At 37.1% G+C, this 18,705-nt stretch overlaps 1 protein-coding gene across 1 annotated transcript; it reads left to right on the plus strand.

Moving 5' to 3' along the window:
- Positions 1-397: 397 nt before the first annotated feature.
- LOC110711859 lies at positions 398-7,980 on the plus strand. The gene is made up of 4 exons (XM_021890301.1): positions 398-1,712; positions 3,582-4,115; positions 4,254-4,466; positions 7,518-7,980. The coding sequence occupies exons 1-3, from the start codon at positions 939-941 to the stop codon at positions 4,362-4,364; spliced, it is 1,419 nt and encodes a 472-aa protein (XP_021745993.1). The 5' UTR covers positions 398-938; the 3' UTR covers positions 4,365-4,466; positions 7,518-7,980.
- Positions 7,981-18,705: the final 10,725 nt, after the last annotated feature.

Genomic DNA, 18,705 nt, shown 5'->3' on the forward strand with positions numbered 1-18,705 from the left:
TTCAATCCTCCTAAAGCATGCTAAGTCAGCCAAGCCTAGTCAACATGACAAGCCCATATGACTTCAAGGGCCCAGCTCTTCTCTATTGAACAAAGGTATAAAAGCCATCAACTGTCCCATTATTATTCATTCACAATCAGCCTTAAGAACTTTTTCTCTCTACACTAAACTGAATTTAGCATCGGAAGGGCCTTCCTCGGTAACCACCCCCGAGGCTAGTTTACGTGTGTTTGCTGTGCAGGATACCTTCGGCCCTTTCATCACTTGGACCGCGATTCCTCTTCTCCCATCAAAAAGGGCCTGTTGAAGGCCCCATTGTTTTCAGTAGAAACAGTCGGTAATTATCGCATCTATGGATAGACCCAGATCAAAGAGTATCTCACAAAAATTTCTCCAGATCTCGAGATAAAGGTGCTGCAGAAGAACATCAATTGTTGATTTCTTGATATTAACGGATCTTAAAAATTGGATTAAATTGTAAAGGGGATTAGCTTTAGTAATAAAGGTAGGGGGGTTCATTAATTGACCAATTGATGGGCTTATAGTGTAATGTTTGCTTAGAGTAATCAGATTTTGGGAGATGGATGGTTGAGCAGGCACATGGCTCATGGGAAGGGGAAGCGGCTGATGTTTCTTAGTGGGGTTGGCAAGATGAATTTGGGGTTTTCTTAGGGTGGGTAAGGTTTTATTTTCTTTTTCTCTTTCTCTTTCTCTCTCTAGAATTCATTTTGCATCTCATAATATGCATTTGGTAATGCATATCCAAACTTCATTTCTACTTCCTCGTATGGAGCATGTGGAGTGTATTGTGTTGAAAATTTGAATATGTTGAATATGTTTTCCCATACGCTACTATCATATGTTTTATATACTTAAATTTCTCCGCCAACCAAGATTTCCCAACAACAGTCTACTCTCCTTTCATCTCAAAAACAAAAATGCGAAATTCAGCGGCGAAACTCCCACCTCGCCGCCTGAAACTCCTCCTCATACTCCTCTTCACAACCTCCACTTTCTACCTCCTTAACCGTCACCACATCCTCCTTAACCTCCACTGCCCATCTCCCCCCACCACAACTTCCGATCTCTTCCTCCACACCTCCCTCTCCTCCACCCCACCACCCGCCACAACTCTCCGCCACCTCTTCTTCTCCGTCGCATCCTCCGCCTCTTCCTTCTCTCGCCGCCTCCCCTTCCTCTCACTTTGGTACTCCCCCAACACCACCCGCGCCCTCCTATTTCTCGACAAACCTCCTCTCTCTCCTCCCCCTCTCCCCTTCTTCGTCTCCTCCGACACCTCTCGGTTTCCCTACTCCTTCCCCCGTGGTCATCGCTCTGCTGTTCGTGTTGCTCGTATTGTTAAGGAAGTCTTTGATCGCGGCGAAAGTGATGTCAGGTGGTTTGTTTTTGGGGATGATGACACTGTTTTTGTTCCTGAGAATTTGGTGGGTGTTTTGTCTAAGTATGATCATGAAAAGTGGTATTACATTGGGAGTAATTCCGAGAGTTCGGAGCAGAATTTAAGGATGACTTTTGGGATGGCTTATGGTGGGGGTGGGTTTGCTATTAGTTCTCCTTTAGCTAGGGTTTTGAGTAGGGTTTTGGATTCTTGTTTGATGCGTTACCCTCACTTGTATGGGAGTGATCATCGGATTTCGTCTTGTATTTACGAGCTTGGTATCGAGTTAACTCGAGAACCCGGGTTTCATCAGGTATGATTAAGATTGTTGTATCTTCTGTTTGTTTTATACTTTTATGGTTGATTAAAATGTTGTTGCTTACAATGTGCTTGAGTATGGGTAGCTTTGGAAATGTCAAATTTTGGTGTTTTAATTTGAATTGCCTTGATCACACTAACTAATAGTCTATTACAAGTATTTTGTTCTGTATTCTCATATGCTGCTTGATTACATTGTGCTCTGGTTTGGCTCATTTTAGGAATGTTGGAAATTTGAGTGTTCTTATTTGAAATGCTATGATCACAGTTCTATTGTTTATACTACGGTATTTTGTACTAGCTAATTCTATTATTTTGTGTTATGCTCACATAATATTCATAATCATTAGTAATCCCTTGGTTTTTTTTAATAAGCCTCATTTAATCTCTTAATGTAAATGGAATATAATGCTTTAATGATTGTTCCGTACTTTAAAGGAAATTACAATCATGAGAGATCTAGTTAGATACATCCTGATTTTAAGTTTCCAAATATGTACTCCCTCCGTCCCCGAAACTTCGACCCTTATGGCCTAATTTTAGTCCCAAAATGTTCATCTCATTTGCATTTTAATACCCTTTAATTTGCAATAATATTTGTGCAAAATTAGCTTCCCCATGCAAATTTTGCTTTTTCTATATACTTTTATTACTTTCTCTCTCTACTTTTTTGCAATTCCAATGTAAATTTCCCTTTTCAATGTACTTTTCTTAGTTCCCCTATACACTCTTACACTTCCAATTTAACTTCTTAATACCCGCGAAATCAACTCAAAAGGGTCGAAGTTTCGGGGACGGAGGGAGTATTATTTTTAATGGGTAAAGCTATATGTAGCTCTTAGGACAAAGAATAAGCATTTAATATCTTTCCTTACTTGGTATTAATTTAGGAATGCATGACAAAATCACACGCAAATCAGCGTAATTAACCTTTTATTTTCATCTATTTTTTTGCCATTTTTAGCTCCTTATATGTAGCTTTAAGTATTATGTATAGCATTTTCCTTTTTTTAATGATAAGTTAATGTTAATTTTTTTCTTCAAGTAAATAAGTCAAATAGCTATCTAGGTTAAGTTCTGGTTAGGGATGGATCCCCTTATATATTCCTTGCTTCAGTTTAAACACTTATGATATGTGACTTCTATAATTGCTAGGAACTATGTAATATACTACTTTATTCACATTAAAGTGTCAATTTAATATTTGATTGAGTTTATCTGTTATCGTTGTCTCTTTTATTCCCTTAGTTTATGAAATTTTCTATACCGGGTGAATTCCCAAAAGGTTAGGTTAGTGTTCTACTGGCCTTAGCTTGTTTTTGAACACTAACTTGGTTTCTAATTTCAATTTGCTTAGTACTTCTAAGTTGGATAAGTATCCTTTGTCTTTATTTTAATTCTTTTTGAAAAAAGTAAATATAGTGTAGGCTGTGAGTGTTTCCTCTAGAATTGGTACACATTTAGGAGTGATATTTCTTGTCATCTCTATCATATCATTTCCCCGTATGAAAAGAGATCTGTGCTAGTCCATGATCTGGTCCTTGCTTCCAAAATACACCTGTTCTTCTCTTTCTTCCCTATAACAGTAGTTACTACTTGTTTGTGCATGTTATTCATTTTAGCATATATATATGCAGATAAAAGCTACACGATTATGAAGCAGAGATGTATTACCTTATAATTTTTGTTGCTCTAATTTATGAAAGCAGTTGACATTAGATGCTTTGTGTTAATGTTGCTGTATGTAGGTTTTGACTGCCTTATGTCATCGTTTTTGAGCAGGTTCTTTTCTTTTAACTATTCTTACTCGAGGTCTATTTGGATAATGTGTTGCTTAATTGAATGTCATTTTTTTACTTGTCAGCTTGATGTCAGAGGAGACTTGTTTGGTTTGCTTACTGCTCATCCATTGTCACCTTTAATATCTCTTCATCATTTGGAGATTGTGGAGCCTATTTTCCCTCGCAAGAACCAGACAGAGGCAGTACAACACCTTTTCAAGGCTGTGCGTGCTGATCCTAGTAGAATTTTGCAGCAAACAGTTTGCTATGATCATTCAAGTAATTTGACTGTTTCAGTTGCTTGGGGCTATGCTGTTCAAGTATTTGAAGGCCATCTACTTCTCCCAGATATTCTTGCTGCACAGAGATCTTTTACACCTTGGAGAAGGCGTGGCATCAATATACCAAGCCAATATGTATTTGACACGAGGGACTATCCTCAGGATCCATGTAAAAGACCTGTGGTCTTCTTTTTGGAAGATGTTGCTTCCGGGACCGGAAGAGTCTGGAGCAAATATAGGCGGAATAATTCTCATAGCTGCTCTAAACCTGATGCTATTGAGAACCTAAAAGACGTGAAAGTGTTTTCCAAAAAGCTACAGCACAATGCTGGACTGGTAATACTTTCTGTCTTGCATAGGGAAAAACTTCAGCTTTTGGTACCTTTTGTTGAGGCTTTATTTGTTGTTCAACTGTTCTTAATCTTTATGATTTTTGTCTTTGCTTTCTTACACTACAGACTTGTCTCATTTCAGGCGATGGCACCCCGTCGTGATTGCTGTGACATAATACATCCGTTTAAGAAATCAATGGTCATTGACATCAGGCATTGTGGTGTTAATGAGTTGATTGCCATGAATCCTTAGCACCAGGAGCGCTGATGAGTAGCTTGTTCCTTGTGTTGAAGTTCTGGTGATGGAAATCATGTATAGCTGCTTTGTGACATACTGTTTGGTTGCATCATCAAGGTAATTTCTTTTCTTGTCCTCCTTTTACTGTCATGCATTCACGGGTCAGTTACTCAGTTGTCATAGATGGCATAATTTTGCCTTCATTGTATGATGCATACCATTTCTTTATCAAGTGAAATTAAGTCCATATTTCCTATGATGTGGGTTTTTTAAATAAATTGTTGCAACCAAAACTAAACTTCACACTGGTTTTGAGAGAAACAGTTTTGCATTTATTAGTGCTTTCGAGTGCTAATTTGAACATTAAATACTTTATATAGTTATATAATAGTGGTTGTGACTCTTGTGAGTAGCACCTATATTTGTTGATCCTTGTATTAGGGCTTAGCCTCCTTAATTTTCACTTTGGATTACAGAATTACAGTTACCTTGATAACATTCTGCAAAGATCTAGTTAATCAGCTTCTCTTTGCAACCATGGGTTTTCTTAATGAGCTGGATATATTTAAGCACCAGCCTTTATTTCGCTTAGAATCTTAAATGTCAAATTTGAATCCTCCTTGGACAAGAAATCCTTTGTTGACATAATCCCTTTTGGGAGTTGGAACATACTCATTTGAACTGTATATATTTCCCTTGGCAATTTTTGAGGTTGAAGAACTTGTAGCAGTATGTCTTGTGTTTAATTCTGATTTTCAAACTCTACATGGAATTAAACCAACTTGAATTGTCTTTTGGTTCTAGGAGCCAATATTTTCAACTTGATTTGAGAAGACATTGAATTTTTTCCCATTATTGAGACATCTAAAAAGCCTATATCAACTCCAAGGCACTAGTTGACATAAACAGGAAAATGAAGCATTTATCAAGGCTACAAGTTGACTCATAATTGGTTGATAGAATCAAACTTTACATACTTATAAAGTACTTCATCTGTTATTTTTTTTGCTGACACTCTTTGATTTTTGACACTATATACAAACTCTACTTTGAGTCTTTGGCTATCTTTTGTGATTTATAGCCCTATAGGTGTGATAAAACATAATCATGTGTGATCTTGTTAGAATTGTCGCTACTTATATTTTCATATTAATAATTTTTGTATAATTTTTAGGAAAATTTGCCAATTGCAGCCATTTAAAGTTTGTATTTTGCAAATTGCAGCCCAAAAGTATTAATAAATTGTAAATTGCAACCCAATTTAATTTTTTCATCGATTTGCGTATCGAAAAATGTTCCGTTAAGGTTTTAGGGGCCATTTTAGTTCTTTAGGGTCCAAATTGTGCTCCGAATTGGCAAAAGATTAATGTAAGGACCTCGTTTTCACGGCAAAAAATAGTTGCACACAAATCTATATATTTTTGATACGTAAAACGAGGCACTTTATTTTTTTTTGAAGAACATTTTTCTGCACGCAAATCGATGAAAAAATTGAATTGAGTTGTAATTTACAATTTATTAGTACTTTTGTGCTGCAATTTGCAAATTTTTTTTAAATGGTTGCAATTTACAAAATACAAATTTTAAATGGCTGCAATTGGCAAATTTCCCTAATTTTTAATCATTGATAATTAAATATATTAATCGTTGAACTTGTGTGTTGGTGAACGTGATAAAAAAAATTACATGCCAACTAAGAAAGATCAGAAGAAGTAAAACTTATATTGATACTTGATCATACTAAAAATCATTCATGCTTGAAATTTAAAATACTTAAGTCTCACTCTTGTAACTTTGTATACATGCCTCAATACGGAGTTGTAGCATACACTTCAATGTTTGAACACACAAAATTTCTTGCACGAAACAGTCTTGTAGAAAGTTTTAAATGAACAATATCCTTAAAGTACAAATTTTATTAAATGCTAATTCTTTTATCATAAAAGTATTGTGAGTTCTTAGATTTGCCTTGAGATCTTAATGTTTTAGCCTTCTTGTGGTTTTTTTTTTTTTTTTTTTTTTTTTTTTTCAAAAAATCCAATAAGTATTACTCCGTAAGACCTAACAGTTCAGCTTTGATATTTCATCAAATATGGCCTCCACTCAGCAAAGAGTAATGACCTTTACCAATATTTCTTTTTTTGCCGATCATTGGTTGGTTTTCTAATGCAGAGTGGTGTAAAGGAGAAGGAAAATGTGCTTTTTTTAGTGAGAGAGGGGGTTAACCATAAATGCTTCAAAGGGATGATTATTGGACAGATTAATATGATGAGATGAGTAAGATGGATTCTAAACCCTTGGCTAAGGAAGGAGACTTGCAGCTTTTATTCTTTTTATTTTTTTTATCTTCTCACTTTCTTCTTCTTGACCCCCCTACATGGCTCCGTCATCTTCACACGTTTAAATTCTAACAGGGGTAGTCCGCCAGTTTCTTCTCAAATGGATTGCAGGGTAATAATGAGGAATATTCACGCTAATATCCATTATATGCCTGGACTTTTTTTATAAGACCATTCAATTATCAAAGAATAATATTCCATATTAGATTTCTTAGCCACCTGTGCTGCTACTGGAGAAGTAGAAATAATGGCAATGGACTTCATGCCTCACTGTCATCATGTAATTTTCAAACCAGTTGCAGGCGGCAGAAAACCTGAATCCCCACCTGTCCATGTTGAGGTATTACCCCAAGTTTCCTGCATTTACTATTTTACCATTAATGTGGTGAAGCTAACAGGAATCTTTAGATCTTAAACTCTCTGTTCTGTTTGCTGCTTACATTTGGAACCCAGCCACTGTCATAAAGCTTATTTGTATTGATTAAAACTTATTTAACCTATTAATACTTAAGATTATTTTTTAACTTGAAGTAAACATGGCCGATACCTAACAAAGATGTTTCTCTCCTTATTGGGAGCAATACTGATTTCTGTAAACCCTGTTCATGTTTTAGTAGAAAGACCTTTGACCCTCTTATTGAAATTGTATCTTTCTTGAAACAAGTTCTTGTCTTCTCCGTGATAAACTGATTCCCTTTGCCAAATTAGATCTCCTGTATTTCATTTTTAGGAGGTTGAAGGGTTTTATTGCATTCTGATCTTTGCTGATATGTTAATTTAATTTGCTATTGTTATCGGCCTTTGTTGATTGCTATTTTTCTTCCTGCAGGTTTGCACCTTTTGTCCTGCTTAATTCAGATTCCAACCATTAGCCCAAATGAAGGTGGTGTTGGTGCCAATGTTGGCTCCGTTCACATAATAATTGATTCTGCCACCTGCTGTTATGGTGTATATTAGGAGCTGAAGCCTTCATAGCTATTTTAGAAGTCTGCAACACGGCACCGATATAGGAATTTCAGTTTTTTTTTTTTTTTTTATTATTATTTTTTTATTTTATGTACTCCCTTGTATGTCTTGTTGAAGGTAAATTTTAGTAGGAGACGGGTTTATGCCATTAGACTGAAAGTGCCGTCTCATTTATCAACGAAATTTAACATGTATATTTTTATTAATAGTCGCCCTTGTCTTGCCAAACAATCATTTATTCTGTTAATATTTTCCCAAATCTGATTATGATGTAGATACATGTGATCACCATTACAATGGCTTGTTGATGTATGTAGTTTGTCGAAGATGAATGATTTTATGTTGTGAGATTGCTTGGAATAATGAACGCGTACTGTGTAGCATGCAAACTCAATTCTCACAGTAATGTTGTGCAATCTAATTGAAATCCTTATTCGTTTAAAGGTATGGAATATGCTTTGGGAGGTGCTAGATTGTATAACTAGAGTACTTTCTCGACTTGTTATTTTATCTCACCTATAACTAATACTAGTAAACGGTGATCTGTAAATAAACTTTGTTAGATATAGCACCGTTTTCCCCACCGCTCCCCTGCTCGCTGGCGTCTTGCTTTCCTTCTCCTTCTCCTTGCCGTTGCCGGCGAGCCCTGTAATCCTCTGTTTTCTTTTTAATTTGATGTTCCCTTCCGTGTCTTTCCTAGTTTAGAGGTCTACGTTTTTCGTCGTGCCATTTTATCCTTCAATAACATCAGCTTTAGATAGCTATGGTACGGGCGTACGACAGTCAAGGAAGTTAGGTTTCATTATCCAACTCTTAGGTTGTTTCAAATAAAGAAGGCCACGGAGTTCGAAGTCGAAAACAATTGCCCAAGTATCAGCGTTTCTGTGAGAAGTTGTTGTTTCTCCCCTGCAACGTTTCTTTGAGGGAGAAGAGTATTTTATCTACTTTAATTATACTTCTGGGCTCTGTTTTATCATCTCCCAAGCTAAGATTTCTCGTATCTAACTAGTTTACTGTGTGCTGGCTTGGACTTTACTTTAGTTGTTCTTGTTGTTATGGGTGATTTTATTGTTAGTGGCTTAGTGCCTGGGTTTAATCTAGTTGTATCAGAGTTTCAAGTTGTTGGCTTTGGTTTAACTTTGTTGGCTAGGGGTTTCATTTTGTTGCCGTGTTCAGAGTTGTTCTTCGTTTGGATTTTGCTCCGTCGACTATCCGTGGTCAGTTAAGGGGGGCGTGTTTTGTTTGTTTACCCTTGGGTGTTATTTTGTTCTTAAGTTGTTTGGAGCTCTTTTGAGATGGAGTTGGAATTGTATCCTGCTTTTGCTGAGTTCCATCTTCCCAATTTTATGACAAGCATGTTGTCCGTATTCTTGATTTGTTGGCTTGTCCGGATGATGTGTTAATCCGTTCTAAAGTTTTCAAGGAGGAAGGTAATTCCTTGTTCAAAGAAAGCAAATTTAAACTTGCTTTGTGCAAATATGATTTATCGAGTAAATTGATGTGTTTTAGTTTGCCATCGACTTAGGAGGCTTTTGCTATGTTTCGCTCATTAGCATTTGCTTTAAATCTTAATCTGGCTACGTGTGCTCTGAAATTACAGGAATTTGGTAGAGTAATTAAGTGATGTTCGTTTGTGTTGAGGTTTGTCTCCTATAATACCAAAGACATTTTTAGGAGAGCCTTGGCCTTTAAGGGGTTAGACGATCTTATTTCCGCCAAATCCGACGTTTGCAAGGCAGTTAACTGTGTTTCGAGGAATTTGGAAGCGTTAAAAGAATTACAGGAGGTTGAAAGACTTTTAGGTTGTGCCTCTTCCGTAGATCACAATTTGGGGAGTTCAAGTTCTAAGCCAATCCTTGAAGCTACCTTTACTTCGGACATGCAAGGAGTTTGTGAATGGAGGTTATTGCACAGGTGTTGCCCATTGGGGATGATATGGAGTGTGATGTTGTAAGTTCTGTGAGTGGGGTTTCTTCGCCAGGGTCAGATGATAAGGTCCCTAATGTTTTGGGAAGTGAGTCTCATCTGGGGTCAATTCAGCTGGATAATGGTTTACACCAGCACAGGTTCCGATCATGTGGATGTTCTGGTTCATCTCTTCAAATTACATCTTTTAATTTGCAGCGTCTTATGCATGGTGATGTGCTTAGTCTTTATCATTCAAAGTCTGTATCCGTAATGACGGTTCGGGTTGTCCCGAGTAAAACTAAAATCTTGACAGAGGTCCCCCTAGGTGAAAAATCCAGGGAAGCAGAGACCTCTATTCCTTTGGTTCCTCCTGTTTGTGGTCCTGAAGCACCAAGCGGTTCCCTCTTAAAAGGTCTTGCGTGCTTCTTCTCAATCGCCCACAGCTGATGATATTACTGCAAATCATGTTTTCGAAGAGTCGATCAAGGCCTCGGCATTTCAAGCTAGCCCTACTTCTCCTGGGTTTGTAGGCAGTCTTTAGGATTCTGCATTTCGACTTCCAACTTTGTCGTCCAGGCTTAGGGTTTTGTCTCTCTTGAATCGCCAACACGGACTATTTCTCATATTCGTCTTCAGATGTTAGGTAAGATGTGTTCTGATAAGGTTTGTACAGGTTGCAAGCCAGGATGGATCATGTGGGTTTAAAACGACGTGCGGCTTCGCCTCTTGTTTTGGAGTCTAACAATCTAGATCGTGTGAAGCTTGCTCGCATTGGTCCTTCCTGGGTTTTTTCCACTTAATGTAGTGGTTGTCTTGTGTGTTGTTGTTGTTTAGTTTTTCTTTCTAAGATCCTCTTGTAAAAAAAAATAAAAAAAAAAATAAAATAAAAAACTTTACTAATACTAGTTGTAGGCGTCATTCGAAGAGTGCCTACTTAAGCATGTTGTGAATATGCTTGGCACTCATAGGAAGTGAGAACTGACATATGGTTAGGGACACGATTAGGGACAAAGCAAAGTAGGGAGCCGCCAACAAGTTTTTTAAGGAACTTGTAAATCGTTCATGGATCATTTAAGGCAACCACGATTAAGGGACAACGATAGGCAACAACGATTGACCCGTGAAGGTTACACCCCATTCATAATCCATGAGATTATTAACTCCATATGGCCCGGAACCACGACAGGAGGATCGGGGATGATGGTACGAAGTGAGTCATGGAGTCACATTCGCCCGTATTGGCCTCTACTCGATTCTTATTGTGAAAAGTAATTCATGCGATCTCAAGGGCATAGAAACAAAGATTTAATTTACTCCAAACTAAATTAGGCTAAATTGGTTGAATATTAATGCACACATAATTCTAAATATTAGTGATCACTTAATTAAACAACAAGATTAAAAAGAAACCTAAGCTGGTCGTTCAAATTATCTTATTAGTCATTATATTCAATTACATATTCCCATTAACATGCAATATGGTAATCAATATAATAGATTAAACATTAACATAGGAAGCAATTTAACCAACAACGTTAGTCAAATCAAATCATAATAATAACCCTAATCATGATACTAGCAATAATAAGGATAATAATTGATAAGTCTATTTTACATATATTTGTTCCCCGTCCCAATGGTCATAACTGTGTTTATTTGAGCTCTACGAAGCTACTTTTGTTACTAATATGCGTTTTCTAGTGATTTCGTAGATTTGGTATTTCTTTATAGGAAATTGAGGATTTGGAGCATTTTCCCAGATTTATTGGAGTCATTACGAGCATTGGAGTAAGACCGCATTCATATGACCACATTCCGAAGCCCAAGACCGGTTGGAGTCATCAAATCGGTGATTAAGGGCTCGGCGAAGAAAAAGAGTTCGGGCCAATGGACCATGTATTCAGAACCCAAAGAGGAAATGCGAATTGGGCTAAGAAACGACCCAATTGAAGAAGTCCAACTTCGTCCGGGAGCTAGCCCGGTCGGGCAAGCCCTCGCCCGAAGGCGCGCCTGGCAGGGCGAGGAAGAAGGAAGAGAGTTGTAGCTCGCCCGAAGGCGCGCCCGGCAGGGCGAGATCGCGCCCGACCAGGCGTGTGTTTCTGAGATCGTTTAGCGACTTTTAATCTTCGTTGTAGCTTAGGTTTTCTAATTAAGTATAAATACGCTTTTGTTAAGGAGGTTTAGACTCTCGAGGACGCTCCTCATTAGTTAATTTCTAGATTTTAGTTTTAAGCTTTGGTGAATATTCTTATTTTTTCTCTCGACACTTTTGATTTATACAATTCATCATTTCCGTTTATTTTGGTAACGATTTCTTCCCCTTTTATTTTTAGTAATTTAATTGCTTTGATTAATTATGCTTTCTGTAATTTCTTTGCTTAGTTTAGATTTAAATATGCACGAGTAGTTTTTTTTTTAGGGTTTGTGGGGATCCATAAATAATATGAAGGGGTAATTTATTATTGTTGACTGTCAATGCTTGATTAATTTCCTATTGATTGATTTAATGCTATGCAATTAGATTTGCGCAGGTTTAATTGTATAAGTTAAGCAATATTGATTTGAGATTCGAGAGATGAGAATTGATGTTTAGGCTTAGTTTCAATAGACAGATTAATTTATAAATGGTTAGGTCAAGATTCGAGAGATGCGATTTAGTACCGGTAGATTAATTCTGTGATCGTAATATGTAAAGAAAGCGTTTTATGATCTGATTAATTTATGCATTGATAATTGATTGTTATGTTTTTACCCTGGAATATTGTTTATTGGTGAACCTATACCCTAGGCATTTTATTATTGCTTTCCTCCCTTACTCTACTTGCTTTAGTTTAATTATTAGTTTTACTCTCATTAAAACAATTTGGTTACTTGATAATTTAGATTATATTAATTAATTAGGAATAGAAAGACTTGTTTCCCTGTGGATTCGACCCTACTTCCCTATCTATTTTAGTTAGTGGTTTTAGGAATTACTTTTGATTAGGTGATACGACTTTAGCCTGTCAAAATTTGTCGCCGTTGTCGGGGAAACGGTTTTATTTTTATTTCTGATTATTATTGTAGTCTAGATTATTTTTCTTTAGTCTCAGAGAACGCAAGTTCTTTGGGACAGTTCTCATACTTGTTCGTTTAGTTCTGTGTTTATGCCCAAGAGTTCTAGATCAGGTTACATCCCATTCGATCCTGAAATCGAACGTTCTTTATATAAGCAGAAGAATCTTTTTAGACAGGTACAAGCTACTTCCGAGGGTATTACACCTTTGGAACCCCCATCTAATTCTAGCGTTACAGAAGTTTCTTTAGAACCAGAATCAGAGATGACGGCTTAACCACCTCGCAAGCTCAGTGATTATTCGCAGCCGTCCCTAACAGATTTTCCACACCTTGCTCCCGCACCAAATCTCGAGGGAGTACAATTCAAGATTAAACCCCAGTTCATTATTATGATTGAAAGGAAGCAATTCAGCGGAGCTAATGGTGAAGATCCAAATCTGCACATCTTAGATTTTTGCCAATATTGCAACACCATTAGACAAGCTGGGGTCACGCAGGACCAAATCAGGGAGATTCTTTTTCCCTTCTCTTTATGTGGTAAAGCTAAATTATGGTACAATGGACTGAATAGAACTGCACTTGGTATTACTAACTGGGAAACTCTTGTTTTGAATTCCTATAACAAATACTACCCTGTAGAGAGAACAACTTTATTAAGGAGTAAGATCCTAAATTTTTCCCAAGAAGTAGATGAGTCTTTATATGAAGCTTGGGAAAGATTCAAGGATTTGGAGAGAGAATACCCCCATCATGGGCTAGCATAGTGGCAGATAATCCAAGCCTTCTACAACGGGATTGGATATAATTCAAGAATGATTTTGGACTCTGCAGCTAACGAAAGATTTATGAATTTAGATGTGAATATAGCGAGCAATGTTGTTGAGGAGATGGCTATTCAAAATTCCTAATATGGGAATCCCAGGGGATTTGCAAATAAGGGAAAGCACCAAGTCGATTCTATATCCTTTTGCAAGCATAATGGAATGCTATTAGCCAGAAACTAGACAATATTAGTAATTCTAATTCATCTTCCGTTGCTAACGTTTCTGCTATTAGTACTAACTCTGCAATTAATTGTGAAAATTGTGGTCTAATAGGTCATTGGGCTCAGGAATGTACCAGTTCGCTTGAGAAGATTAATGCTTTTCAGGCCTATAAGCAAACTAGTCCATACTCCAACACCTATAATGCAGGGTTGAAAAATAACCAGAATATGTCGTACAACCGTACGAATGTGCCTAACCTCCCACCATAGGTACAACAACCTCAGCAGAGGTACTACCAACCTACACACTAGAGACCACAACAGACTGTTACTCCCCCCCTGATTCTGGTTTAGCAGAAATCAGATGATGTTAGTTAATATGCAAAATTAGATGCAGGTTAGAGATGCGCAAATTGACTCGATCCTAGCATATAATAAAATCATGGATAATCAAATTGTGCAACTTTCTTCTAGTTTGCAAGCTCGCCAGCAGGGAGCCCTACCATCGCAGCCGGTACAACCCACAGATCACGTGAATGCAATTACGCTGAGAAGTGGTTCAAAATACGATGGGCCTTCTATGCCCAATGATGATGAACCCATTATTACAAAAATTCTTAATTCTGATTCTGTTATACCAAATCTTGTTGTTACTAACCCTGCGGGCCCCCAGAGTAAAACTAACTCTTTTGATAATAAATTGCAGGGTAAAACTCAAGACAAGAGTGGAGATGTACAGAAGCCAGCTATCAAACTACCATTTCCTAATAGACATCTCAAGAGTAAGTTAGATAAGCAATTTGGTAAGTTTCTGGAAGTTGTCAAGAATTTGCAGGTAACGGTTCCTTTCACAGATTTAATTACTCAAGTTCCTGCATACTCTAAATTTATGAAAGAAATCTTGACCAAAAAAAGATCTATTAGCGAGCTAGAGACAGTTGCTTTTACTGAGGAATGTAGTGCTATACTGCAGAATAAATCTCCACCTAAGCTATAAGATTCGGGTATTTTTTCTATTCCCTGTCATATTGGTAATCTGATGATCGATAAAGCTTTATGTGATTTGGGTTCTAGTGTAAGTGTTATGCCATTATCTATGAGCTCTAAATTGAATATGGGTAATTTAAAAGCTACCAATATTACTCTACAAATGGCTGATCGTTCTCTTAAATATCCTTTAGGTGTTTTAGAAGATATTCCTGTTAGAGTAGGTAAATTTTATATACCTGTTGATTTTGTTGTCCTTGATATGGAGGAAGATTTGCAAATTCCGATTATTTTGGGTAGACCATTCCTTCATACTGCAGGGGCAATAATAGATGTGAAGAGTGGTAAACTTACATTATGTGTAGGGGATGAAAATATTATTTTTAATCTACATGATGCCCCTAAAATCCCCATGTTGGAAGAAAAGTGCTATAGTATTGATGTGGTTGATGTAAGTAATTTTTCTAATAAGCCCCAAGCTCTTGTTAGAGATCTCTTGGAGGCGGTATTTTGTGTCACTTCTTCCACAGGAAAAGCCACTACATGGAAGGATGAAGTGGATGCTATAGAAAGGGCTCTAAATTGTGTAGGGCTTGGATTTGAAGATGAACAAGTGGAGAAAAAGGAGCAACTTGAAGAAAACCGGACTCCAAGTGCTGTAACCCACCCGACCGGGCGAGAACCCGCCCGACCGGGCACGGGAGGAAACCCGTATACGAGCAATTTCGCCCGACCGGGCGAGATGGAGAGAGAAAAGAGGATTTTTGCCCAAAATTCACCCAACCGGGCGAACATCCGCCCGACCGGGCGCGAGAACAAAGGTCGAAAAAAGAGTTAAACTTGCCCGATCGGGCGAAGAGCCGGGCCAACTTCAAGATTCCATAACTTTTGCGTTTCTTAACAAAATTTTGCGTGTGAACTATCGTTGGAAAGCTCTTCAAGTCTAATTTCCAATGTAATTAGAATCACTGCATTATCATTTGTATAAAAAAAGTTATGAACAAAATAGTGAGCCTGACTCATTTTTAGCTCTTTTCCTACTAACATTTTGTTTCTTTCTTGTCCAGAATTTTACCAAGGTGATGCATTTCAATGCTTGGGATGGTGGTGGATACGAGTTTGATGATGAGGGGTAGTCTCTTGGGTTACTTTCTTCCCTTTGAGCAAATGAGGACATTGTCTGGTTTGGCTTGGGGGGAATTTCTTGTATATATAGGTTTTCTTTATTTCCATTTTCTTTTTATTTTCTTTGGTGTGCTTAGTTTAGTTTTTTTTGTTTATTATTGCTTTATAGTTTAGATTTTATTTTTCTTTCTAAAAATAATAAAAAAAAAATACAAAAATATGATCCAACGAATGATAAATCATGCTTCCCTGTGCCCCATACATGAAAATTGTTTTGATTCTTGGTATATGATGATGAGTAGTGTGGATAGGTTAGCCATGATTTGATGTTTGATTGCTTGGATGCCCTAATATGAGTCAATTTTGTCCAACTACTTGTGGATTTGGTTCATGGCTAGTTAATTTGGTTATGAATTGTGTGTTAGTTCCTGGTATGTCAATGAAGTTGAGTATTGGTTTGCAACTTTGAGTAATGTTTGTATGACTCATTATTATGCACATTGAGGAGGACGAAGGAATTTGTTCTTTTAGGTGGCCTTCAGATGATTTTAGATAATTTGTTCCCTTCTTGCTTCCCATGTTGTTGCTTGTGCCTTTTTATTGTTTATTTAGCCACATTACACACCTATTTAAGCCCCATTGGTTACGAGTCCCAAGCTTTGCTTGGGGGAGCTATTAGTTAGTGAGGTAAGGGAGTTGTTGTGTGCACATAATTTGCACAATTTGGGTTGAATATTAATGCACACATAATTCTAAATATAGTGATCACTTAATTAAACAATAAGATTAAAAAGGAACCTAAACTGGTCGTCCAAATTATCTTATTAGTCGTTATATTCCATTACATATTCCCATTAACATGCAATATGCTGATCAATATAATAGAATAAACATTAACATTGGAAGCAATTTAACCAACGTTAGTCAAATCAAATCATAATAATAACCCTAATCATGATACTAGCAATAATAAGGATAATAATTGATAAGTCTATTTTACATATATTTATTCCCCGTCCCAATGGTCATAATTGCGTTTATTTGAGCTCTACGGAGCTACTTTTGTTACTAATATGCGTTTTCTAGTGTTTTCGTAGATTTGGTACAGTTTTATAGGAAATTGCGGATTTGGAGCATTTTTCCTGATTTATTGGAGCCATTACGAGCATTGGAGTAAGGTCGCATTCATATGACCACATTTCGAAGCCCAAGACCGGTTGGAGTCATCAAATCGGTGATTAAGGGCTCGGCGAAGAAGAAGAGTCCGGCACAATGGAACATGTATTCAAAACCCAAAGAGGAAATGAGAATTGGGCTAAGAAACGGCCCAATTGAAGAAGTCCAAGTTCGCCCGGGAGCTAGCTCGGTCGGGCAAGCCCTCGCCCGAAGGCGCGCCTGGCAGGGCGAGGAAGAAGGAAGAGAGTTGTTGCTCGCCCAAAAGCGCGCCCGGCAGGACGAGATGGCGCCCGACCAGGCACGTGTTTCTGAGATCGTTTAGCGACTTTTAATCTTCGATTTTGCTTAGGTTTTCTAATTAAGTATAAATACGTTTTTGTTAAGGAGGTTTGGACTCTCGGGGACGCTCCTCATTAATTAATTTCTAGATTTTAGTTTTAAGCTTTGGTGAATATTCTTGTTTTTTCTCTCTACACTTTTGATTTATACAATTCATCATTTCCGTTTATTTTGGTAACGATTTCTTCCCCTTTTATTTTTCAATAATTTAATTCCTTTGATTAATTATGCTTTCTTTAATTGCTTTGCTTAGTTTAGATTTAAATATGCACCAGTAGTTTTATTTTTAGGGTTTGTGGGGATCCATAAATAATATGAAGGGGTAATTTATTATTGTTGACTGTCAATGCTTGATTGATTTCCTATTGATTGATTTAATGCTATGCAATTAGATTTGCGCAGGTTTAATTGTATGAGTTATGAAATATTTATTCGAGATTCGAGAGATGAGAATTGATGTTTAGGCTTAGTTTCAATAGGCAGATTAATTTATAAATGGTTAGGTCAAGATTCGAGAGATGCGGTTTAATGCCGGTAGATTAATTTTGTGATCGTAATACGTAGCGAAAACCCTTTATGATCTGATTAATTTGTGCATTGATAATTGATTGTTATGTTTTTACCTTGGAATATTGTTTATTGGTGAACCTATATCCTAGTCCTTTTATTATTGTTTTCCTCTCTTACTCAACTTGCTTTAGTTTAATTATTAGTTTTACTCTCATTAAAACAATTTGGTTACTTGATAATTTAGATTATATTAATTAATTAAGAATAGAAAGACTTGTTTCCCTATGGATTCGACCCTACTTCCCTATCTATTTTAGTTAGTGGTTTTAGGAATTACTTTTGATTAGGTGATACGAGAGAGAGAAAGAGTTAATTGGTGCCCCAAAACTGATGAAACCAACCTCGTATTAATAGAGAAAATATGAGGGGTGAGCTACGGAACCCTAGAAGTGAGGCGCCGCGGAGAAATGAAACCTAAAAATTTCCATGTCACGGCAGAATTGCCTTGGCGCGACAGAAATTGCCATGTTGCGGCATAATTTACGGTTGCGCTGCAGAAGTTGCCGTGGCGCGGCAATTAGGTTTCTGGAATTCCGTCTAAATTCATTTTTATCTTTTATTTTACATTAAATTTGGGATAATAATGCACCGTTTCAGCTATTTTGAGCTGAATTAAGTTTTAGAGTTTTAATATTTATCAATCGGGCTTAATTAATAAATGAAATGAAATGGATTAAAAGGGTTTGGGTTAGAATGACGGTTGGACAGAGTTCGAATAGATATTTGGAATGAAAATGTGGACTGATTTATATGCTGTGTTTTGATTGAATATGGATTTTAAGCACTCCCGAGATTAAACACTCAACCCGACCAATAATGGCAGTGAAAGGTTGTTCATCATTGGGTTTGGTTTTGGGGGGACAATTTTAGATGTCTACACTAGTAACTTGAATAGATATTAGGA

This window comes from Chenopodium quinoa, unplaced genomic scaffold, assembly GCF_001683475.1.
Source record: "Chenopodium quinoa cultivar QQ74 unplaced genomic scaffold, ASM168347v1, whole genome shotgun sequence".
In the NCBI taxonomy this organism is placed as follows: Eukaryota; Viridiplantae; Streptophyta; class Magnoliopsida; order Caryophyllales; family Amaranthaceae; genus Chenopodium; species Chenopodium quinoa.

Excerpts from the sequence above, each read along its gene's own strand:
- LOC110711859 (XM_021890301.1), top strand. The coding sequence starts at position 939 with ATGCGAAATTCAGCGGCGAAACTCCCACCTCGCCGCCTGAAACTCCTC. Across the intron at positions 1,713-3,581 it reads GAGAACCCGGGTTTCATCAG|CTTGATGTCAGAGGAGACTT; the intron begins GTATGATTAAGA and ends TTTACTTGTCAG. Across the intron at positions 4,116-4,253 it reads TACAGCACAATGCTGGACTG|GCGATGGCACCCCGTCGTGA; the intron begins GTAATACTTTCT and ends GTCTCATTTCAG.